We start from the raw sequence: 24,632 nt of genomic DNA on the forward strand, positions 1-24,632 counted from the left end.
CAGGACTTAATTATGTTTGGTCCATAGGCTATTGTGTACGCAGACCTTACATTAGAGAGCACCGTTGATGAATAAGCCCCTGTTTATATACGTTGTCAATTTGGGTTTGTTAAAAAAAATGCTTTTGATAAAATTGTTTCGGACCTTGCCGTGTAATTGATACTGTTTGTGGTGAAAAAAAATACCGGATATGATCACACTTTAAGCTTTTTTTATTTTATTTTGAGAACATGTGTTTTATTTTTAGTTTTAATCATAAAAAAACTTTTTATTTATTTATAATGATTTATTTAAGAAACAGTTTTTTTATATAATTTTTATATGAATCTTTAAAAGTAAGAAATAGAAAGCAATACCAAAAAGAAAAGGAATACAGTGAAAATAAGCTAATATTTTTGTAAATAAAAATGAAAGTTAATAAAAACAAAAAATGCTTTTTCAGATTAAAAGGCTGTCAAGGAGATCTAACTCATAGTTCTAATCTTAATTATAATATTTTTCACTTCAGTCCAAATTTAGAAATTAATGACAAAATATTGGAAAGGTTTGGAACTGAAGAATGATTTATCACAATAAAATATAAGTTTATTTTGATTCTGAAAATCTTCATGAAACGTACTTCCATACATTTTAAGACTTTTGAAATAATTTTGAAGCAAGACATCCCCCATTCATTCTGCAATGGACACAATTGATTACATTAGTGAAGTACATGTCAAACATCAAGGTGAAGTGGCATGAACTCAAACCAAAAGGGAGACACCACCTAAAAAGGCAAGAACTGGTAGTAAAATGTGCCAGTACAAATCAATTTTATTGATGGCAATCTTAACTTCTATAGCACAGGCCAAGTTACAATGGACCTTTATCATCCTGATAAGAGCATAACCATGTCCAATTTTCTCACACTATTGGATTACAAGAATTAATTAGGCGATGACCCAAAAAATTAATAATTGACATCAATGAGGACCAAGGTCTAAATTGTCAAAATGATGGAAAGCAAGGCTTCTACGGGCTTCAAAATGCTGACCCACCACCTTTGGTCTTTCCAAGTAACATATCTTTTGCTTCATTAATTTTGGATGCAAGGTAATGGCTGCCACCTGCATCTGGATGGTTTGCAACCATCACCCTCCTATGTGCTTCTTTAATCTTATCTGTTGGAGTGCGTTCTCTGAAACATAAAAACTGAAAATCAGCAAGAGAAACACAAAATACATCTGCTAAAACTTTGTCAAGGGCAAGACTAGTAACAACTAACAAAAATTCATATTAACCAATGAAATTCTAGTTGATGACACAGAAAGAAAATGTGATTAAGGGAGACAGACAGTATACAATATAAGAAGACACCAATGCGGCAAAATTAAAATAATACACACACACACACAAGATACAATACTGCATGTGCAAACGCACTCAAACAAAATCAATCAATGCCAAATATTAAACATGAAAAGTACTAAACAAATCAAATTTTCGACTAATTTCAGTACGAATGAACTTCCACCAAACAAACTATAAACAGTAATAGCACTCATCACTAACTTATCACCATTTGACAACATAAACGCATTGAAGCTTAAAATCAGTAATCAATATGATTGGACAGAACTACAGTCTAATCTAAACCTCAGGGAAAACTGGAAAGATGGGAAACAAAGTTGAAAGCCAATTCTGAACTTCAATTGGAGAACTAAATCCGCTTTTCTTTTCAATTGGATACAAAGACTGGACACGATACACCCTCTACACAAGCTGCAATTGCAAATCACAACTTGCAATAGAGGCAGAATAACTTCAAAATACGATCACAAGATTCAGTTCAAGCAAATTAAAGAGGAAAGAATAACAACATCAATTGAACAGGAATTGATAGTAAGTTCTGATTCCCTTTCTTGATCAGTCTGAACAGATTCAGAAGTATAGCAATTGGACACCGAATAAAATGAATACCCAAGAACACAATTTAGATTAAAAAAAGGAATAGAGAGAACAGCAAGCCTTGCTGCCTGATGTGAACATAGATCAAATGATGAAGGGAAAGAACAGGGTTCCAGCCTTACATATACAACAACAACAACAACAACAACAACAACAACAAAGCCTTATCCCACTAGGTGAGGTTATATAAAAATACAATAAAATCAGGTTTGACCAGAAATAATACCACTAAGCAGCAGGGACTGACTGGAAAGGAAATAGAGGCCACACTTCATGTTTTCTTGTCTAAACAGACATAACACTGGTGTTGTGTTGAAGATAGGAACACCCTATATATTGCAGATGTGAAAAGAGGGCAAATCAGTAAGATTCCTAAATTAATGGTTTCAATAACTTCAAAAAAGAACAGCCAGAATAGCTGCATTTTACTGCTATAGTAGCTCAGCAGAATCATGGCTGCGACAGAAAAGCACTCCATGGTGGAAGTCTCTGTCACTATTGACTACCTCGGTGAAGTGTTCAAATTAGACAATGAATGTGCAGTTTTTGAAGTTTTTTAACACAAAGCACTGCAGCACCTACAAAGCACCATATCTACGCCATATTGTGCCATATCTCAACCACCTACGATATCCAATTTGTTTGATAGATGCGTAAGATATGAAGGAAAGAAGAAAGGGGAGAAGGATTTGTCCTGCCATCTTGTGTCCATACTGGACAATGATACAGCCGGAATATTAGAGAGCTGGTAGGGTAGTTGTTGTTTTGGTGCTTTATAGATATTTCTAATATTCTAACTAATCACATAAGTTATATGCATTACCATAGAGTCCATAACAAATCAAAGACCCTTCTGCACAGTGCACACACTTGCAAGCCACAAGCAAGGCTGGTATTAGACATAATCAGATGGTTGTGACTGTCCTTAGTATTTTATTTTTTTTACCCTGAATATTGCAACATCAACCTAAACTCAAGCACTGATTTGAGCAGGACCTTTGTCATGTGATTTTTCCATGAAGAGACTTAACCTTTATTACATGTTGGATACACATACATGCAGGGTTGTAAAGATATCGCGTGAAAGACCAATATCTCAATTTTCAAATCAAGAAATACCATAAATTAATTCAATCAGTCCCCCAAAAGAAAAGGTGGTGACAAACATCACTACAGCCTACAGACATCATAACATATGCAAAATTCAATACTATAGGCTTTCTTCTCCCTGTAAATTATCATTTCAATGCCTTAACACAAATCAACACATTAGAATCTTCAAAACAAAATGGCAGTTACCTAACACCCAGTATAAGAGCTGCTTCCCTTCTAGTCATGGTAGCCTGGAAACCACCTTCATAAAATTTACGCATACTCGGTGGTCTAGCTTTGAATGCTTGCCAAGCCTGGATACCATATCTACCAGCATAAGCCGCAGCCGCCACTGCAATCCCTGCCACCAATGGTGTAGCCTGTTCCAATTTCCAATTTCAGTTCCACAAACCAAAGACAATATCAAAATCAACAAACTTAAAAATAAATGATAAAAAAACCCTTATCCCCTAGACCCCTACCCTCTTATCAATACAATAAGAATACAAATCCATATTCTGTTTTCTATACAGCAACATAAAACCCTACACCCAAAAGCTCTCCAATCCCAGAGCCCCAAACAAAATTTGTAGACTGCAAAAACTAATTAACCCAGTACAATAAACAACTTATCAAATTTGTATACAAAAAAATTGGGCAAAACGATAGCGAAAATACAAAAAGGTGGACATAGAGACAAAGGGACTAAAGAAAAAAAAAAATCAGCTTTTTTCGATCCTAAAGTAGAGGCGAAGAAAATTGTTGAGAGGTTGAGGATGGTTTCCCAGTTCGAAATCAAGATAAAAGGAATGGAATTTTAAGAATAACGATGAAGGACTAACCATGACGTCAAAAGCTTCAACGTGTGAATGGAGAATTCCAATAGGGTTTTGAATTGCTCGCAAAGAGTGTTCAGTTGAGAAACATGAACGAAGCTTGGCTTATTATTTTTATATTTATAATTATATTTTTTCTTTCTTTTTAATTGCCTTGCTCCTTAAGACATATTTTTCTCGTAAGTTCTAGTCCAATTCTCTTCTGATGGATTTTTTTCGTTACAGAATTCTTCTCATTGGAATAATGTTAAAAATCAAATCAAACCCTTTGCAAATTGTTAGAAGGATACAAAAAAATTAAAAATTCTTTAAATTGAAAATAAATAAATAAATTAAAAAATGACATGTATTTTGTGGTTTAATTTGATTTTTGAATCTTATTATAAAAAAATTAAATCAAATCACATATTATAATTATATTGATTTTATTAAGATAATTAATAATAAATATTGAATAATTTATTAATTTTTATTTACTTTATAATTAAGATATATATTTTACTTTTATATATTAAAAATGATATATTAATATTGTTTAAAAAAATAGTATTAAAGTCCAAATTATTATTATATTATAAATTTTTTGATAATATTATTTAATATTAATATAAAATAGAAGTGAAAATAATAATTTTTAACTAAAATATGTTAAATAAAACTTAATAAAATAAAATTCATTTTTTAAATTATATAATATATATAACAATGATATAAATTTAATTGATAGATTTAAATTATAACAATAAATTTTTATAAAAAAACTAAAAAACGTGAAATTGAACCGAACCAAAATGTAAAAGATTGGTTCAATATTTGCTTTAAATTTGATTTTATATTTACGTTCAACCAAACCGAATCACATCTTTTGTTTTATATTCGATTTGAATGACATTTTATCTAGAAATCGAACCAAACACAAGGCGAACACCCCTGCATGATAGTTTACGGCCAACAATGTTTTAAATCCTTTTTTTTATTTAGTTTATTTCTTTATTTTAGAAAATTATTTTAATAATCTATAACATTATTTATCTTTAAAATTGTAATTGTTCAACATGAAATATTTACTTTTTTATGATAACATGAAATATGTACTTATTAATGTAGCCTAATTAGGAAACGGTTTAACAATATAACTCAGCAAAAAAAAAAAAGGGTTTAACAATATTTATACTACTAAGATTAAATTTGAATATATATAAATATATTTTGACCAGTAAACCATAACACAGATTGAAATTTTTTAATGCTATGAATTTCATTTTGATAAACGGACAAAAAAATTATAATTTAAATTAATTAAAATGATCTTAAATATGATTTTTAAATACTTACATAAAAATAGTTTTGTTTATAATTAGATAATAATATAAAATACTTATATTAATGTATTCTAATTAAATTCTAAAATTATTTATCAATCAATTGACCCATTTATATTTAGAGAGTGATTGAACTAATTATTTAATCATAGGTCAATTTAATACGATTACAAATCGTAATAGATTGAATTATAAAATGACTCGAATTCAATATGGACTACTAGAATGCAGTGCAAGCTTGATTTTTGCTAAGATCAAATCAAGTTAAAAAAGACATGAGTTAGGTTTGAACAGATCACGTCGAATTTGATTTGAATAACATTGAAATTTAAATCAATGTGTTAAAGTTAAGTTCATAGGTTGATCAAACCCGTGAACACCACTTTTAAGTTGAGGATCTTGATAAAATCCAAAAGAAAACATTGAAAATCATAGTTTGGTTGAATAAACCAATGTTCATTGATATTTATAATAACTCACAATATGTTATAAGTAAATAGTAACTCGTGTCTTAAGGCACTGAAAAAGTTTGAAGAATTTTTTTTTTTATTGGAATTCGTAAATTATGCTTGTTGGCTCTCGTGATTAGCAAGACCCTATGTTATATTATAAAAATGACAAGTTGTCATGAAAACTTGGGTTCTTCCAGGTCAATTGTGGAGGGAGAGAAGGAACTTAGTTTTTCGTTTGAGATTTGTTCAAATATAGAGTACCAAGAGATGAGACCTGTGTACAAAACAATTTTTCTTGGGACTGTTCACAAATTCTCTGCCCCGGATCACACAGCATAACGGTCCAAGCAAGTCATACACTAATACACAACATAAAATATCATAGATTACAAAATATAGTAACTTCTAAGAAATGAGACAATGAAATTAAATATACATTTTATATCACATAAGAATCAATAGTAACAGAGATACTGGGGAAGCTCCGAAAGGCTTCTGACAGCTGACTTGTTCTTTTGTCCATAATACTATCATGAATCACACCTTTCAACTTCTCAGTGCAAATTGTGAGTAGATACATGAGAATACAAATAGATAAAATGTAGAAGGTAAAACAGTTTTCACCCTCAAACCAATAGCCTCCAAGAAATGAAAAGATTGAGATACACATAATAAATAAATAAATAAGGGAACAATTCAAATGAACTTTTTGTCTTAACTTTGTCATGACATTTCAAATGCTTGCATTGCATCATATTTTCTGTGGCTATATAATCAACCAGCCACACCATTTCCCACAGTGATTTCAGCATTGAAGCTGCTCTCTACCTTTGGTGGACCTGAGTGCCTCCTTGGCCTAGCAGGCGAAGCTGGGAAAGAAAGACGTTTCTTTGCAGTCCCAGAGGACCCTTTATCTGGGGTTCCGTTTTCTGCAGCAAATGGACTTTGCATCCTGGACTTAGCTTTTGCAGATTTAGTTGGCACCATGTAACTTGGAATAGATGGAGAGCTTGCAAGGCTTTCATCATCTCCCACTATTGATCCAGCAATGGAGTGCCTCCGTGGCCGCTCTGACTGCACACTAACCATGCTCTTAGTGCCATCGTCTATAGCCAAGATGTCCTTAGGACTTGCTTTCTTCAGTTTCCTAGCAACTGCAGGAGAAGATGGCTTGGGAGGATTTGAATGGGACTCAAAGTTAGGTGAGCCTGGATTTTGGCTGGCTGTTGGAGAATGCTTCTCAGAATTGAGCTGAAACTTAGCAAATGATTTGCTGATTTCAGCACTGGTAATGCCACGGCTAGAACTTCTTAGAGATTTATTGTCGTTCTTCTCTTTCTCCATCAGGCTATGGCTCTCCCAGGGCCGGGCTGCCATCCATCGTTCCAACCAACTCCAACCCCAGGCTGGATTGGTTGGATCCATGAACATTGGGTTTACAGATCTTGATGCATTCTTCCAGTTTTGCTGTCAAGATATACATTTATATTTATTTATTTAAAACCAAACTTTGAAGTTTAATAATTTGTTCAAAATATCAAGGAACTCAAACTAGTATCCATATTCTTATTTTAGTTCTTTATACTATGTATTATTTTGTAACGAGTGTTAGCAACACTCTCTCTTTATATTACACTATCACCTACTGGTTGAAATTCATGAGGATCCCCCTAATTTGGGAATTGGACCCACCAAACAAGGAATGTGACTCATATTTAGTGGGACTTGCATGAATTTCAACAATTGAGAGTGTATTGAAAAGAAAGCGTTAAAGAGTGTGTTGCTAGCATCTCTTGTTTGTAATATAAGTTATATGACAGACTAAGTCAATTTTCCTATGATGTTCAAGTTCACCAACAATTTGCTTTCACATCTTTTTTTCCATTTGTTTGTTTCACTATCCTAACAAATGTAAATTCATAAGAGAAATTAAAAACCTGATGAGAGAATGAATAAGCCATTGCTCTTTCTCTTCTCATAGCAGCTTCATACTTGCTCAGTAACTTGGCTTCAACTTGTTCTTTTGATTGTATGCTGTCATCCCATTCCTCCCCAAGCTGTTATGAGAATTTGAAATAAGTTAAAAGCATTCCAAATTCCATATATTAAACCTCAAATAAACATTATTCCGTGTCAATAGATTAGCATTTTAAAATATATCAGGGACATGAAACACAGACCCGAATGCTCTCTAGCTCTTTTGCGTGCTTCTGTAAGAGCTGTTTTTGTAGTTCTTGATTCTCCTCTAACATCCTGAGCCTCCTAGAACGAATCTGAGTTTGCAAATGAGCAAAAGTCTGCATAGAACGGAGAGTACTAATGGCTTGACGTTTCACCACTGGCCCTTCCATCAGCGATCTCAACCTGACCAGCCCCCTTAACGCGCGCAATTCTCTTCTTGCCTAAATGATTTTAAAAGAAAATTCAGCTTGAAAATAGTTTATCACTGAATCAAGAAGCTTTCTTTTGCAGCAATTATTGATTACTTACCATGTATGGCCTCATAAGTTAGCATAATTAAATAGGACATTTAATAAATAAATTTTTGTATGGATTCACATTTAAAGAGTTTGAATTTGACCAACTGTTAGTGTACAGTAAACAAAAAAGTGCTATATCACTATTGTAACTGAGGTTTTTCACTTGTAGTAAAAACATTCAACAGATATTGGTAAGAGGGAGGCTGAAAATAAAAATAGAAGAATGAAATAAGTTACATTGGTTTCAATAAAAGTTGCAAAACATACCAAGTATCCCCGAAAAGCTTTTTGAATCCTGATTGCAGCCACTTCTTCTGTTGGTTTACTGTTAAACTGAACAGTTGTGGTGGCTTGAACTTCAGCAGCTGCCATCTGAACAGCAGGAACAGGTTCCACAGCATCCACTGCAGTTGCAACTTCAATACGCTCATGGCTGATTTCACTCTCAACATGAGTTAAAATAATCTCAGGTGGAGGAAGAGGTGGTGCATTATCCGTTTGTGAGGTTGATTCTGAAGTCTGCAATTTTTGCTTCCCAAACCATTTCTTCTTTGATCTACTTGAATTCTGCAAAAGCAGTTGCTAACACTATAAGGAACATCCTGTATACCTGAGATAGGTTAAATATAAATTTTGTCTTAACCTGATCGTTCTTCTCCTTTGGCTCAGGGCTTAGAGCTTTCTTCACAGTAGAAAACCAACTACTTCCTCTCCTCCCCATTTTCTTTGCATTCCTCACTTTGACCCTTTATCCAGAAAATATGTAAATTTCAAGATATCATACCTATAACACAAAACAATTCACGGATTCATCTTGCGTTTGAATAGGAAATCCAATGGCATCAGCTTACATCATTAAATGCTATTAGAACTATGAAATTTGATACTGAAAATGACAGAGTCTCATAAATTATGTAAGCCTCTAAGCTCTTAAAAAAAGGAAATGAGGAATTAGCATCTGGCTTCTACTAATGAAATTCACCATCAAGGGAAGGGGAAAAAGAGGGAAAAGTTAGCTTGTGAGCAAATCAAAATCCTAATCCCCAAAGGAACCTAGACTGCATCTAAAAAACCAAAGATAATTTGAAATCCTCATTCTCCGAATAATGTTGAATACAACAGTATGAACAACTGAACTATCTTCCTTAAGTAACACATAGAATGCAGATTTGTCTACTCAAATCAGCATTTCCAGTCAAAATTGTGCAACACCCTGGTGCTAAAACTACAACAATTTTCACCAAACCAAAACAAGGAAAGAAATTAAAGAACTTTAAACATTAAACAGCCCCCAGCAACATTTAATTGCATAGAAAAGAGGAAATGGGAAAGTGCAAAAATAGCAATTTTTCTTAAAAAATAAAAAGGGGGGTCCAATGAAGATAGAAAATGAATGAGAGTACCTGAACTGAAACCAAAGAGACAGACAGATCTCAAATCAAAATAGGTTGTAGCAATTTGTTCTTCTGGGGCGGGACTATGTATGTCTCTGAACAAAAAGGGAACAAAAAGATGAGAACTTGGAGATTACGCTTCTTGCACTATCTCCCGTGTAAAGGGAGGGAAATGCAATGAGATCTTGAGAAGGGACAAAGGGTCTCTCAATGATAAGAGAATATGGAATGGAAAGAGAGATCAGCTAGCTGGTTCAGCCAATGCTGTGACCCCACTACAATACTAGTACTTGTGTTGATTAGGGGCAGTGGGCCCCCACCCAGTTACCATGATTCGTGAAAACTGAAAACTGAAAACACCCTTCTTCTTTTTTGTCCAAGGTGGTTGTTGTTTTTGTGCGTTTAGTTACCCTTGTTAACTGTGTGTCCCATGATGAAATGATGCCCCTTTCCATGGATGTTGATGTTGGTCTCACTTGTGGCAGTGGTTGGTTATTCATGTTTTTCTCTGTGCTCTTCGCTGTTTTTGTCTTTTCTACTTCCTCATTAAATTATTTTTTTGTATTTAACTACCTTGTCAAATATATATAGGATTCACGTCCTGATCCAAGGTTTGTTGCCTTTACATTTAAGGAATATTTATTCAACCGAAAAATTGTGTTTAATTTTTTGTGTCAAAAATTTTCTTGAACAAGCAACAACCAATCATCTAATATCAACATATTAGTATCTGATCTTGGAATGGCTGCATAGTTTTTTCATTGTTGATATAGCTTAGGTGACACTATATAAGTTATGAATGTCTCTAGTTTTTTTTATTCATATAAAAACAAACCCTCAACAAATCTTCAAAAGTTTTAATTATCAAACCAGCTCCTTCTTTTTTTATAAGCAATTATGAAATCAATTCCTAACTTCCTATAATATTTAATGAGTAAATATCTACCATGATATTGGTAAAATATCTGACGTACAAGATAAAAACTAGATTCCTTGCTTCCTTTCTTTCTTTCCTTTTATGCTTGATAATTATTTCATAGGAATAAGTATACTTTTGCGTTTTCATGTTTTTCTCTTGCTCACGTAACAAAATAATCTTGAGGAACTTTGCTTTTGCTTTTAGCCTACTAAACGATATTACTATCTAAAGTGAAAAGTTCTCATTAGCGGCGATAACTTACGAACGCACCATTCTGAAAACGTGCAATTCATAAACTACTCGTTAAGCTTATGTGACCAACGATTTGTGAACGACAACCTTATCACATCATTTCATATCCGACAATTACAAGTAAACACCTTAATGACCTTTCTAATTTTTAAACTTAAGAATTAAACCTATGTTTGGGTAATTAAGGAGTCTAACTTTATTAGTTGAACAAATATGTGAATTATTGTAAACTTCTTACTGATATTTATGTGTTTTTTATTTTTATAGATAAAAAAAATTAAACTCTCATGTATAATTAAACACTTATCCATTCATACGAATCAAACTCAGATAAAATCTATGATAATTTGTTCAATAAACTTATTTTATGGGTAGCAACAAAACAAAGGTTGTTTTAATAGACACGTTGATGGTCAAACAAGATCATTGAATGGCATGGAGGAAGATGCAGATATCAAAGTCAAGTGGCAAGAGACAAATGGACAAACAGGAGTTATAATTAACCGCTCTGGGAGGCCTGCTTGGTAGCTTAATTGTTAGAAGAAAATTGTCGTGATGTTTTTCATCCATTTATTTTGTGTTTGTGATAATGTTAGCATAATAAAGCCAAATTACCAAATATCTACAAAGAACAAAAGGCCAAATTACTGAATGATGATTAATCAAAACTGTGGGCGTAGTGGCACTTATTTGACCAAATGTTTAAGGCATTATCCAATTCAAAATTATTGCCTTCGCGTTTGACACTTTTTTTTTTGGTGAAGTTTCACGTTTGACACTTGTTCCCTCACACACACCTTGATTAATAATAATAATAATAATAATAATAATATAATGATTTGAAGTTAATAGAATTTTCATGATTAATTATGTGACATTTATTTTTAGGTGGATACGTGAAATTTATTAATTGATGTGTAGTTTATGTAATTTTATTCACAACTCAAACCAAACCAAGTTGATCATAATCAAATTAATTCAGATGGTATTAATCGGTTCTAAACATTTAAAAAAATATTTTTTTTATAAAAATTACATTTTTTTAGAGCAATATTTTGTTTTTCACCTAGAGCTTTGCAAATTTATAATGATTAAATATCTTTCAATGTGACAATTTTAATTAATGAAATGAATGATTTTAATGCTACTTAGATATTTTTATTTTAGATAAAAATAAATAATATATTACAGCATTAACATCAAAAAAGATAAACGCAATCAAGATAAAAATAAAAAATTGCATATCAAAAAATTATAGATGATTTAATTTAATAATTTAACAAATAATAGCAAAAAATTATTTTGTACTTAATAATTATATATATATGCGGTAAATTTAATTAGATTTCATGGGTCAGATCGGATCGGGTCATGAGTTCAAAAAAAAATTCTTACCCAACCGTTCATTTAACAAGTGTAAGTTTGATAAATTTCACAAAATATTCTCCAAGGTAAAAAAAAAGGTAAAAAGATGCTACTTTAAATTTGCCAAGTGAATTTGAAGCTTAGCATATGAGGAAATTCAAATTTTGGGAGAGGTGTTTGAACTTTGAAGAACATATCGAAGATGATCGTGTAAAAGATGAGTTTCTTGGCTCGTTGACTTTAAGTTTGATTATTTGTGTTTTTTACAATTCAAATGACTTGAACATTGCGACAATTAATGGGTTATGAGAAGCAAATATGTTTAAAAAGACACAAAATGAACATTTGGAGGCTGGAGCAAGCCCACAAAACAAATGTGTCATAAAGAACTATTGAATGAGACAAGAGTTTAAATGGACTTGGATGTCTACAAGAAGGATGGTATATAACCATGATCAAGGAGGAAAAATAAAATTTAAATACAATATGATAGTTATTGTTGACTTTGTTCTTTTATTATAAAATACTAACGTTTTATTCAGGTAATTGCTGTTTAATTTTGATAAATAATAATAATAATAATAATTAGGATGAAATGTCAATTTTAATAAGATAAGAATAACAACAGTATCTTTGTGTCTATTTTTATAAATAAATAAAAAAGAGAAAAAGAAACAGCTATGACAAGTTAAATAATAAAAAGACAAGCCATTTATCATTCACCAATCACCAAGTTGTTGAAAGAGGAAGAAACAACTATCTAAAACCAAATGGAAAGGTCAGAAATATGCTTCCATATATTTTATCTGTGTATATATTTATATTTTATTTGTGTATATATTTGATGGTTCTACTTAGGACAATCCTCGGTTGTTAGCAAGCCAACAACTAACCAGGGGCACGAGATTAAAAATTGTTTCTTTTTGTTAAGCCAACAACTGAAATTATGAAAGTACGTACAATATTCATAACATTTAGACTTTTTCACCTAATTAACACTACATCTAATATATTTAATAGAACTATTACACCAATCAAAGAAAGAGAGAAAACTACTCAAATGAGAGGAGAAATATGACTAAGACCTTATCTTAATCAAATCCAACAATTCTGAAAGATCAAATTGTGATTTTGAAGATCACTAATAACCCAAATTAAAGAGACTAAATAATCGCATGCCAATTTAAGAGCCCAGCATATTTAGCACATAAAATATCATATTGAAGAGAATAACCATATTTGCATATTTTGTTGAAAAGAATCCCCGGTGCTACAGATTAAAAAAAGTTGTTGGCTACATATGTTTACCTGTCGATGTAAACTCCTCAGAGGACATATGCAAAGTGAGTTTTGGTATTTACTTCATTGAATAGCAAAAGGAAAACTGAATGGGTAAGTTATCACTTGAACTATCACTTCCTAATATGCATGTACTGCATTTTATGATTTTGCTGGGAAAAATTTGATTTGAATTGGGGTTTGAATGAATACGACAAGTAGGCACTTTCAATTATATTCATATGGTCCCGAGTAAATGAGTAATGATTTCATCAAATATGTATGGCATAAAAATCGACACATGAACTCACGTAAAGGTGGGTTAAACCATATTTATATTTGAATTCCAGATGCAGAACCATATTTGTATTTATACTTATCCAATTCTCCATTTATGTACGTGACAACATTATTCAAACAATGTCGTGTATTTAGATTTATGGAAGAAAAAAAAGGGTAGGGCAAGCCATATTTATATTTGAATTGCAGTTGTGGAAGAAGTATTCAGACTGACAAGATAGTATAAATAATAAAACTGTTGTCTTTCAATTACAAATTATATATATTATAAGTTTGTTAATTTTAATAAGACTTAAATAATCTTTCAATAATTATAAAACAGGTTTTTTTAGTCCTTTTTAAAGTATTTTTTATTTTAGATTCCATAAAAAAAAATTGTTTTAGTTTTGTTGTCAAATAATAATATTAACCAATGATGTAACATTGATATGGGAAAAAATCTAAATTACACAATGACTAAGGTAGAGTATATAATTGAGGGACAACCCTCACCCCTTAAGCTAACTTTTGGGGTTGAATTAGGTCTAAACTTACATTTTAAGAATCTAAAATAATATCAGAGTATATCTAATATTATTCAAAAGAGTCACCTACTATTGTTATCTATACATCAAGTCCAAGAAGGATTAGAGGTGAGGGGATGTATTGGAAAAAATTCAGTCAGTCTTACATTGATTAAAAATGAAACCAAGTTAGAGTATACAAGTGAGGAGCAACCCTCACTTCTTAAGCTAACTTTTAAGATTGAGTTAGCTTAAACTCGCAGAATAAACAAATGAAAATTTTAAAATTACAACCAAACTGACAAGTTTATAAGTATTTTATAACAGTCTTGCATAATGATTATAAATCTGCTACATCCTTAAATCTAAGTTAACGAATTAATATGAAAAAAATAGTAAAAACTTTTTATTTGTTAATTATCTAACTAACACGCCTAGAATATATGTTAGCAGAACCCAAAATATATATGATAAAATGTTTTTGCTTCCCATCAGAACTTACACAGTTACACTTATAGAAGCTAAAAAAACTTGTGAAAATAGCAGGGACGTATAAAATTATAAGCACACAGGAGAAATTTGTACAAGTAAAAAATAATGAATAAATTCCTGGTGTAGGGAAGTTGAATATTTTGCTATACATTATTTTCTGTTTATTTCCCATTATTTTCGGATAACACCAGATGCAGTAGTCGGAAATTTATGATTTGAAGTGGTGCGAGCATGAAAATTGAAACGCCAAAGCAAGATTCTGGAGCAATCCTCTGGAGGAATTCCCCTCAACTTTTCTTGATCCTCAAGAACTACTTCCTTCACGAATTTGATTGAATTCTAAGAAAACCAAATTAGAAGCCTCGTCAATAATAAGAATTATATATGTGTGAATGGTATAAAATATTAAGATAGTTGTGATTTATGTCATGTAAACCGATCCCTTATTTGATATCTGTGGGTGTAAGCAAAATAAGCCATTGGGTTATATACATATCCCGGAGTAAATAGAACAAAATACTGCCATTAGGTTATATACATTATACTAGAGTAGAGAGTACTATAATAATTAGAATTGTGATTAGTTGAAGTGATCAATCAAACTTTCATTATATTGCCTAATATGTTACTAGTATTTCTTTTGTCCACTTTTCATTTGTACTTTTTAAAGTAGTAGTAGGTTGGCCAAATGTTAAGTAAACGTAAGTAATGACTCAGGGTTTAGGCAGTGAAGGTACGATCATGTTTTGGACCATATAAAATTACTTTTTGACATCTACACCACTGTTTTATTAATTTCTCATAATAACAAGAGTTTTAAAATTATTTTTTTAATTATTATCTGTAAGTTCTTATTCTAGATGAACATTTCGATGACTTGGATACACACACCAAAAGAAAATATTGTTATGGCATTAAGGTAAAAATGCCACTTGAGCATGAATAAGTGGTGGAGTACAATTTAGATATTAACACCCAATTTAATTTTTATTTTTTTAAAAGAAATTATAGTAATGTTTTGGCTATAGGATATAATTTGTACCTGAGAGGTGTCTTGAAGAGAGGAAGTGCGACCCCATCTCTCAGGGTCCCAGAGAATGGAGCTATTGAATGCAAAACTTGAAATATGAATCGGAGGAGTAATTATATCAGTTTCATTGTTCATATTCCTTAAATGCCACCCTATGACTTTTGAAGAATCACACACAGGTCCTTCTATCATCACTTTCTTCCTGTTTGCTGCTAACGATGCCGTTGGCCATGTTCCAAATACCCTGCTTGATCAGTTTCCAAATCATCAAGGAGCATGTTTCTCATGTTAGTTCTAACTTTTAAATCACATTGCAAGTGTGAAATATAGTGCATTATTGTTAGCATTGTAGTTATTTTGTCATTGGTATACCTCATCATGACTTAAAATTTAATGTTTTTAAGCTTACCATTTCACCATTGGCTATATTTTTCCCTTTTTCTTAACATGATCCTAAAGATATACCAATCAACCAATGTTTATAATAATCATAATCATAGCCATCATCATAATAATAATGAAAGAACTAGAACTAGTGCATAAAATAGGAAGGGAAGAATCATACTCAATATATCTTAGTTGTTGGAAGAATTCGAGATCATAAACATTGGAAAGTTCAGCAAAGTGTACGATCCCACTTAGCCTGTGATGCACAATGTGCTTGAGTGCAAGATTTCTCTGGTGATTCAGTTCAGCTTCCAAGTCCGTGAAGTTTTCCTTTGAAACCAAATGCCTATACATGATGCCAGTCTTCCTAAGTGTCTTAGAAAGTTCTGTGGAATCAGTTTGCCCTTCCACAACAATCCACAGCAAGGGTTGAGGAACCAGCTTTATAGTGTTTGCCAGCCTTGCCAAAATCACTGTTTGGAAGGGAAGTTTTGTGCTTGTTGGAGTTACAATGATTATAAGTCTTCTAGGCTTCAACTGGGGCCCTATTTTTACATGCAATTTTTGCTTGTGGACTAAAGACCTTGGTGTTGGAGCTATCCAACTTCTATTGACATTTGTTGTCTTCTGTGACACTTCAATAGGTTGTGGTGCAAACTCTGACCTATTTGAATAATCAACATGGCTGTGAAATATAGATTTACCTGTAGGAGCAAAGCCTGTGAAGAACCCCATCACAAAACAGAGAGAAAAATGCACCATGGCTTTCTTCCATGACATGACTTTCTTTCTTGATCTTTCCACTGATCCCATCTACTATCACTACCTACCACAGAATTTGAGTATTTAATGTATAGATGCTAGAAATGAAGAGGAAGGGTGTGTAATATAAAATTGAAACTTTAAGGACACCACACATTTGTTATGTAAAACGTTTAAACTGTAAAAAGCTATGATTGGTACTGCCAAACTAAATCATTTGTGTAGGTATTTCATTGGCAAGGTATTGCTTCACTTGGATGTCACTTGTAGTACAAGAAAAAAATAAAAATAGAAATAGCTTGTGTGATGGCAAGAGTTGCTATCTACACCAAATAGTAGTTGGCGCGGCACCCATCTATGTATCCAGAATATGTTCTCTGTTAATTAACTAATATTAGTGATTGTGATTAAGGGTCTAATTATTATTTGTTGTTGACCAGTAGTCCACCAAGGGAGGATTGTTATTTTCTTTTTTTAAAATAATAATAATAATCAACCTCGGGATCTCGTCAAATAATCATGATTTTGCTGAAAAAATATCAGATTATGACAGTAGGTTGAGTTTGGACCGTTTGTATAAATCAATAATAATCTCCAACATCAGAAGGGATTTGGATTCTCTCAAGTATCTTAAGTGAAAGTATGGGTGTATAGAGATTAATTAAGGAGGTAATTTAATTCAAGTCAAGGCCACACTTTTCATTTAACACACTAATTCACTAGTTACAAGCAACATGTAAGCTTAATGTGCAAGCAAGCAACAGCATTGCAATGAAGCACGTAAAGAATTCTAATCCTACATAGAGTTAGCATCCAGCTAGAACAAAGAGGTGAGCCAATTTATCTGGCTTGGTTCCGACTTTGTATCTGTTGACCATGGCATGTAAAGAATGATGTATTATATGGTTCCTCAAATAAAGGAAGCAAGGGTGGTTAAAACTTAAAAACCGAAGCACCAAAGGAGATTACAGATGACTGTTATCTCTGTTTCAATCAAGCTTTCTTTTACCTCTATTGAAGCAAAATAGATTATTAACAGAAAATTGGTATTAGAACCTGCATTATCGCTGCCGAATTTTTTTTTCATCCAAGGAAAATTTTGAAGACACAAACCAACAAACTTGTGCTTCTATCAGCCACTGCCCAACTGTTAAATCCTTCATCTCAAGAGGCTCCTTTATCTTTGCTCTCTCAGAACATATAAAGTAAAAGCCAACTAAATTCTCACTCTCAAATTATAATGTCTAAAAGCCTAAATTTGACACCTTAAATTTAAGGGATGCAAGCATATTCTCACTCTCAAATTATAATGTCTAAAAGCCTAAATTTGATATCTTAAATTTAAGGGATGCAAGCATATCCCGTCGTTCCTCGTATTGCTATGCCTGCCTGAGCTAATAGCAGAAAGAAACGAGTAGTTTTCCAATGGTGTGTAAAACTTGAGCCATCAAGTGAAAATTTAAATTCTTGTGCAATTACTGTGCCACACTCAAATATTTGGACTGCATTGTACAGTCAAGGTTAGTGGAAGGTTCAATTGAGCCGTATTAAAAATCCAGGACTCAAATTCAGGGGGGAAATAGCACTTAGTGGTAACTGGCATCTTTTGCAGGTACTAAATTATAACGCAAAGAGAACTGGAACAGAATTACAAACAAAAATTTACATTTCAGTCTATCGTGTATGTACTCACACAAAAAGGGCCACGGAAAGTGTACAAGCACAAGCCCTAGATAATTTTATCAAACACCTCAACACCAATACAGATCCTATTGGCCTTCAATAATGAATGATCAGCAATCAGCAATGTCAACTAGAGTATTTGCCATAGTTCTCAGATCTTCATTTTCATGAAACTGAAGGCTCCATATTTGACATGCGGCTGATGCAAAGCATGCATTATAAGGACAAAAACAAGAGTGGATCTCGCTATTCTGACCCCTACTATTCATCAAGCCCATAGTCCTCTCCAAAATACTTGTCAACTAGAGTATTTGCCATAGTTCTCAGATCTTCATTTTCATGAAACTGAAATCTTTCCATGGCTTCAATCCCATCTTCTTGTTCTACAAGCTTTGGACCCTTACCATTTGGCATCCCCCTCAGAACCTACAAACATAAGAAATCACAAACAACCAAGGGTTTAGATCTCAAAGAACTTGAAATTCTTTTTGCCGTGAGGTGGAATTTTTTCATGATTACACAAACTACTAGGCTTAATTCTGATCAAACCATGTGAATAGATCTGATCAAAGCCAAAATATATGAAGCGATTATTTATTCAGCCATTGAAATCTTACAAGCTCTATGAACTGAAGTCCTAGCCTTGCAGCTTCGATGTCAGCTGATCTAACTAAATCAATAAAACCTGGCAAGCATCCTTTTTCAACAAGTGAAACCAGGTGCTCCAGGATCAGACTTGGCTTGTCATCACCTTTAGTTGGGGAAACACAAAGGTTGCCCAATACATAAGCCACTTCCTTTCTTATATCAAATGGAGCAGCAGAAAAAAGGCGCAATAGCACAGGCACTGCCTCACTAGAATATATCAACTGCTTGTGCTCAACAGAACCAGCAGCTATATTAGACAGCACCCAGGATGCTTCCTGTATATATAACAAAGCTCATCATGATTTATCCTTAGTTAGATTCATAGAATAAAAAGTTAAACTTTCTAAAACTTTCTACCTTCTTTAAGACCCTGTTTTCACAATTCAGACATTTTACCAGAACTTGTATCACATTATCTGAAAATGTCATTGTAAAATCAGATATAAGTAATTGATCCATACTGTTTAATCCAAATGCATGCATGATTTTATATTAGCAAATAAAGGAAAATTTACTAGCCTGTAATGCCAAGTCCAGGAATTGCATGTGAATCACTGGCAATGAGATTACCTAAACTCCGCAAAACCTAGAGGGGTTTTCCTTTGTTGTTAGAAACAACAGATAAATGTAAATAACATGAGCATTGTGATTTGTGTGTATTGATGTATGCTAATCACAAGTTCCAGGTGTAGAGAGGTACATTTTTTGCAACAAATGAACCAAAAACCTTAGAAGTTGTGGAGATCATTACCGGAATCATTAATTGCAAACTGTTTGATGTAGCTAATTTATGTACAAGCAATTCGAGTACATTGCTCTTCACCAGCATGCTGGTAGCTATATTTGAAAGTGCTGATAGATAAACAACCACCCATGCTACTTCAGTTGCTAATTCATCATCCCTGAGGTGAAAACATAATTAATGACAATAATCAGGGCAGCCTTTCAGGGGGATATATTCATGAGTAGAAGAGCTGGTAATTTTGTAACACTTAAAGGAAATAAGTTTTCCATATAGTCATAATACTAAAAGAGGATTTGCACTGCCATCACTTCTGATTTTAAGCTCATAAACCTATCAAAAAGTGAACGTTATGCTTATATAACTTATAACAAATTTCAGTTTCAGAGACTTCATCCAAATAAGTTCAAAAATCATAATGAAAATTTGGTTAACATCAATAGAAAAAAGTTTAATGGAGGGAAAGAAATGAAAGAATATTTAGGAAGGTTTTCTTCATTAGGAAACAGGTTCAGGCCAAAGTCACCAATGATATTAAATTCAGATTGTTGTCTATTGTTAGAAAGCTACCTTAATTGTAGTCACCCCTAGGCCCTAGCCAGCCTTAACTGCAGCCTCTTTGGTTTCCCTTCATTGCAGCGTCCAGCACCTTCATTGTGCTAGGTGTGAAGGGATGTATTTAGCCACACATCGCCTAGAGATATGGCCTAAGTAGCTTATAAGGGTTGGGCAGTCCTCACCTAACAAGCTGGTTTTATAGGATTGAGTTAGTCCCTAAGCTCAAATTCTAAGATCTACTATCGTTTTAAATAAATTGCCAAGTTGTACTCAGCCTCCTTGGAAAGTACCCTCACAAGGTTTTTTCTTTCTAAGAACATTAACAGATTGTCAATTTGGATGATTAGAGAGGTTATTTTGAGGTGAGTCACGTGTATTTCCAATGGTTTAATTAATGCCTGTATTTTGTGAAGATATTTGTGCAAGTTTTGGTGACTGCAATTTTTTCTTTTATGGGAAAAAGAAAAAAAAAACTATGTAATAGTTTGGTTGCACACAACTAATTGTACCTTAAATTAAAGTAGGATGTAACATTCTTGTGTGATTTAAACAATTTAAATTTCTAGCATGCTAACAAACAAATAGTCACATACAAAAGGAAACCTAATTTGAGAAGCAGACAAGTCAAAAATGTAAACAGAACTTTTACCATAGAAATTTCTAATTGACAAAAAGATCTACATCAAAAAAGAAGGGGAGAAAAAGAAATTGAAAGGAAAGTTCAATTTCTAACATCCTGATAAATCATAAGTGAAATGAGCACTCCAAGCTTCTATATAAAAAGTAGATTGGCAAGGTCAGAAATATGATTATGCTTATCCACAAATATTTTAAAATTGATATCTCAGTAAATTTTATCTTTTCAATGATATAAATTGTGCTTTTTCTACCAAAGAAAAGCATAAACACATGAAATACATTATTGTAGTAGCAATTCAAACAACAATAAGGTAAGAGAAAGTATGAGTCATCTATGCACAGTAAAAATCAGTAAATTAAGCAAGTCCGTCAGAAAGCAACCAGAGACTGAAGCAGCATTAAAACCTCTAGACCAAGATATACTACAAGTAACCCAGAGCAACACTCACGCTTTCTTCAACTGTCGAATGATTGCATCCAATACTCCATCAATACGAACGAGTTCTGTAGCAGCTTTAGGATCTGGGCCCTACATGCAAACATGCTGAAGTCAAGTTAAGTTTCCAAAAGGAACTCATGTCACAGCAACCAGTTGAGCACAAATAAAAACAAATGCATATGGAAATTGACCCCATCATACATGCAAATGGACAATGAATACAGTTATACAGATATTGTAGAACAACAGTGATTGTTGAATTGATACAAAAAAGTCAAGTACAGGAACAAACATCATGCAATATGCAGCTTATTCAATTGATGTATCTAAAACCTTGATTAGGTTTGACAAAGCCCAGGCAGCTGTTCTAACAGTTGAACCTCTGTTTGGTAGCATCATTCTTGCAAGAGGTAGTAATGCCCCTTGAACTAGCAGAACATTCCTCAACTCTTCACCTTCACCAGCCACATTTCCCAGCGCCCAAGCACACTGTTCAGCAACAGGTGGGTAGCTCTTTTCTGCAAAATAGGATCATTCATGAATTTAAAAGGTAACTGTAAATGCTAAAATTATTAAATTAGTCTCAACCTTCAAGAAAACTTTGTTATAAAATGATGGGTACAGAAGGAAAGTGGACATTTAAGAAAAAGGAATGATGTGTCAGTAGGTTAAGTTCCCTCCATCCTATTTCTTCTTTTACATAATATATATATGTTATGATGCTTTAAGAATTTAGGCTATAAGAATTTCTCTTAATCTTTATCTTTATTATATACAAATAAAAATAAAAAAACTAATTTGTTTTTTTACATGCAAAAGAATCTCAAAGTGATCACTCACCCCCAAGATGAGCAATAAGCAAGGGCAATGCAGGCAACAAAGCTTTTGTTTCTTCTGGATTCCCTGCAGCAATATTTGTGAGACACCAAGCTGCCTCAAGCAACTGCAGAAGACATTCACCACAAAATGTAAGCATTAAGAAAATTTCTTCCCACTACTGGTTCCATATTATCTTGCATAAGGATGCACAGAGATGTGCTTGCTCAAGCCTTTTGAGAGTACAAACATTCATACAAGTCATTGAACATCATTCAAAGGAAGATGAAACTTCAGACCTGTTCATCTGGAGAACCAAATGAAAGACACTGCACAAGCAAGGGTACAGCTCCAGCATTAATAGCAGACTCAACAGGAGGAAATTCAGATCTTGACAGCAAACGCCTTAACTCTTGAAGAGCCCCCACTCTTTTCTTCACTGCACCCTTCCCTCTATCAATTGAACATGTACATAGTTTAATGCTTAAGCCAAAGCTGAAGAATATGAGAACTTGCCACTACATAATCAAAGCCTTTCCAAGTTTGTATTAAAAATACAGCCAAGACAATACTAAAGATTTAATAAAAAAAACCCATCTAAGACTAATATAATAAAAAAATATACCAATCTCATAGTGTATGTATAAGCTTGCTTCATTGCTAGATCATCCCACCTCAATCAGAAGACTTATAACACTTGGTGGGTTTTACTTGCTCAGGCCAACAAACAATCGGCTAATCATATATGTTCAAATACATAAATTTGTCTTTTGATAATAATATATGAACCACGAGTATCCTCCATGAAAGGCAATTCAGCTCAAGTAGGGTAAGATCACTATGGGTCACAAAACAATTACTCTGAGTATTCAACCCAACTACATATATAAGACTCAAACTCGAAATCATTGGTTAAACTAAAACAGCCTCACACCAGTTGACTCACGCGATCAGTGGTTCAACTACATAATTTCAATTAAAAACAACTCGTCACACAATTGCTAGTATTTGGTCTCCATTTTATCACAATAGTCTTCGTAGTTCATCATAAACTACAAATAACTTACTAAAAACCTGTTTCATGGCCTTCCCACAGGCCACAACCACCTAATCTATATCTAGCATAAAGTTCACTCCAGATAGCAGTAGCATGTTAGCCGGCAGCATTTATTTGAAAAACCAAAACTACCAGGCAAAATAAAACAGTGAAACATTGGGGCACCAACAAGTTTGGAAGAGCTTACTGAAAAGCAATGGCAGATTTCAAATTTTCCACTGCCGCTGAAGTCTGAGACTCCAAAATGGATTGCTCTTCTTCAATTAACATGTCACTGTCAACGGAAACTTCGCCATCACCGCCATCGCCGCCATCAATGCCCACCCTACAGAATCTTTTCGCGCGCATCAGCGATTCCCTCCTTTCTTTCCCCACTGTGACTGCATGCTGTCGTCTCCTACTAGCCGCGGCATTCCCAACTGAAAAAAAAATACGCGATTGAATCTCTCGGATTAGGGTTTAGTGTTAGAAATCAAAACTGGGTTCTAATTGCCTTGAAATGAAAAAAACGCACCTGAGGACTTAATGGGATCCCTCCTGTTACTAGTGAAGCCAGAATCGGCCATTGAGTATGCTAATCACGCTTCGTGAGTGACCAGAGCTTCGTTTTTACGTTCGGTGCTTGCGGCCTCCCAAGTGAAACTGGCTCTTTCCCGAGGGTTTTGCAAAGTCAGGATGATTAAAAATGAAGTGTCTGTAAGCTTGGAACAGAGCTTAACGGGGATCAAAATAAAAGTGCTCTACTCAACGAAATTTTATTTTTTAAGTAAGTCCCTATTTTATAGAGATTTTCTTTACTTTTGTCTTTTAAATTATTATTTTTTAATCTCTAATGTCAAGTAAGTCACGCAAAATTATAATTATTTTTTAACTGTCTTTTTGACAAATCTTTTGGGCATGATACATAAAGTTATTTTTCATTGATGAAATAATCTAAGAAGTTGATAAAAAAATGACTATTTGAATAAATACATGAATACAGATGAAACTTGTAATATTCATTGTGGTTGAGTAGACAATATTCTTTAAATCTTTAATTATATGTTGGTTTTATTCTAATTAATTTTGAATAATATTTTAGCTAATCTATTTTAGTGTTGCATTAAGATTTTTGTGTTGCATTAAGATTTCAATGTAAGCTTTCTAGTTTATGATGAACAAAACTTGCTTAAAGACTAAACTCAACAATGAGCATACTTATGCACACAAACGAAATCCTAAAATTGATCCTTATTTTAA

General features: G+C 33.1%; 4 protein-coding genes across 6 annotated transcripts; all 4 read right to left on the reverse strand.

Moving 5' to 3' along the window:
• Positions 1-674: 674 nt before the first annotated feature.
• LOC100500663 (uncharacterized) lies at positions 675-3,953 on the reverse strand. The gene is made up of 3 exons (NM_001250648.2): positions 3,882-3,953; positions 3,247-3,419; positions 675-1,177 (listed from the first exon to the last, which is right to left on the reverse strand). Exons 1-3 carry the CDS (start codon positions 3,882-3,884, stop codon positions 1,021-1,023), a joined length of 333 nt encoding a protein of 110 aa, NP_001237577.1. The 5' UTR covers positions 3,885-3,953; the 3' UTR covers positions 675-1,020.
• A 2,117-nt stretch (positions 3,954-6,070) lies between these two features.
• On the reverse strand, positions 6,071-9,977 carry IQD43 (protein IQ-DOMAIN 43). Of its 2 annotated transcripts, none has more exons than XM_003541355.5 (6): positions 9,533-9,977; positions 8,773-8,875; positions 8,397-8,696; positions 7,830-8,051; positions 7,587-7,706; positions 6,071-7,116 (listed from the first exon to the last, which is right to left on the reverse strand). In XM_003541355.5, the coding sequence occupies exons 2-6, from the start codon at positions 8,848-8,850 to the stop codon at positions 6,424-6,426; spliced, it is 1,413 nt and encodes a 470-aa protein (XP_003541403.1). In that variant the 5' UTR covers positions 8,851-8,875; positions 9,533-9,977; the 3' UTR covers positions 6,071-6,423. The 2 variants fall into 2 exon arrangements, with proteins under 2 accessions (XP_003541403.1, XP_006594122.1); XM_006594059.4 differs by having other exon boundaries at positions 8,773-8,913; positions 9,533-9,960.
• A 4,694-nt stretch (positions 9,978-14,671) lies between these two features.
• On the reverse strand, positions 14,672-17,023 carry LOC100782450 (beta-1,4-xylosyltransferase IRX9). Of its 2 annotated transcripts, none has more exons than XM_006594060.4 (3): positions 16,228-17,023; positions 15,675-15,909; positions 14,672-14,971 (listed from the first exon to the last, which is right to left on the reverse strand). In XM_006594060.4, the coding sequence occupies exons 1-3, from the start codon at positions 16,860-16,862 to the stop codon at positions 14,804-14,806; spliced, it is 1,038 nt and encodes a 345-aa protein (XP_006594123.1). In that variant the 5' UTR covers positions 16,863-17,023; the 3' UTR covers positions 14,672-14,803. The 2 variants fall into 2 exon arrangements, with proteins under 2 accessions (XP_006594123.1, XP_003542501.1); XM_003542453.5 differs by having other exon boundaries at positions 15,675-15,906; positions 16,228-16,991.
• Positions 17,024-18,459: 1,436 nt separating this feature from the next.
• LOC100782992 (importin subunit alpha-9) lies at positions 18,460-24,142 on the reverse strand. Its single transcript, XM_003542454.5, has 11 exons — positions 23,908-24,142; positions 23,581-23,812; positions 22,636-22,789; positions 22,361-22,463; positions 21,854-22,038; positions 21,531-21,610; positions 19,894-20,044; positions 19,662-19,728; positions 19,500-19,558; positions 19,112-19,417; positions 18,460-18,920 (listed from the first exon to the last, which is right to left on the reverse strand). Exons 1-11 carry the CDS (start codon positions 23,957-23,959, stop codon positions 18,756-18,758), a joined length of 1,554 nt encoding a protein of 517 aa, XP_003542502.1. The 5' UTR covers positions 23,960-24,142; the 3' UTR covers positions 18,460-18,755.
• Between the last annotated feature and the right edge of the window lie 490 nt (positions 24,143-24,632).

This window comes from Glycine max, chromosome 13, assembly GCF_000004515.6.
Source record: "Glycine max cultivar Williams 82 chromosome 13, Glycine_max_v4.0, whole genome shotgun sequence".
Taxonomy (NCBI): Eukaryota; Viridiplantae; Streptophyta; class Magnoliopsida; order Fabales; family Fabaceae; genus Glycine; species Glycine max.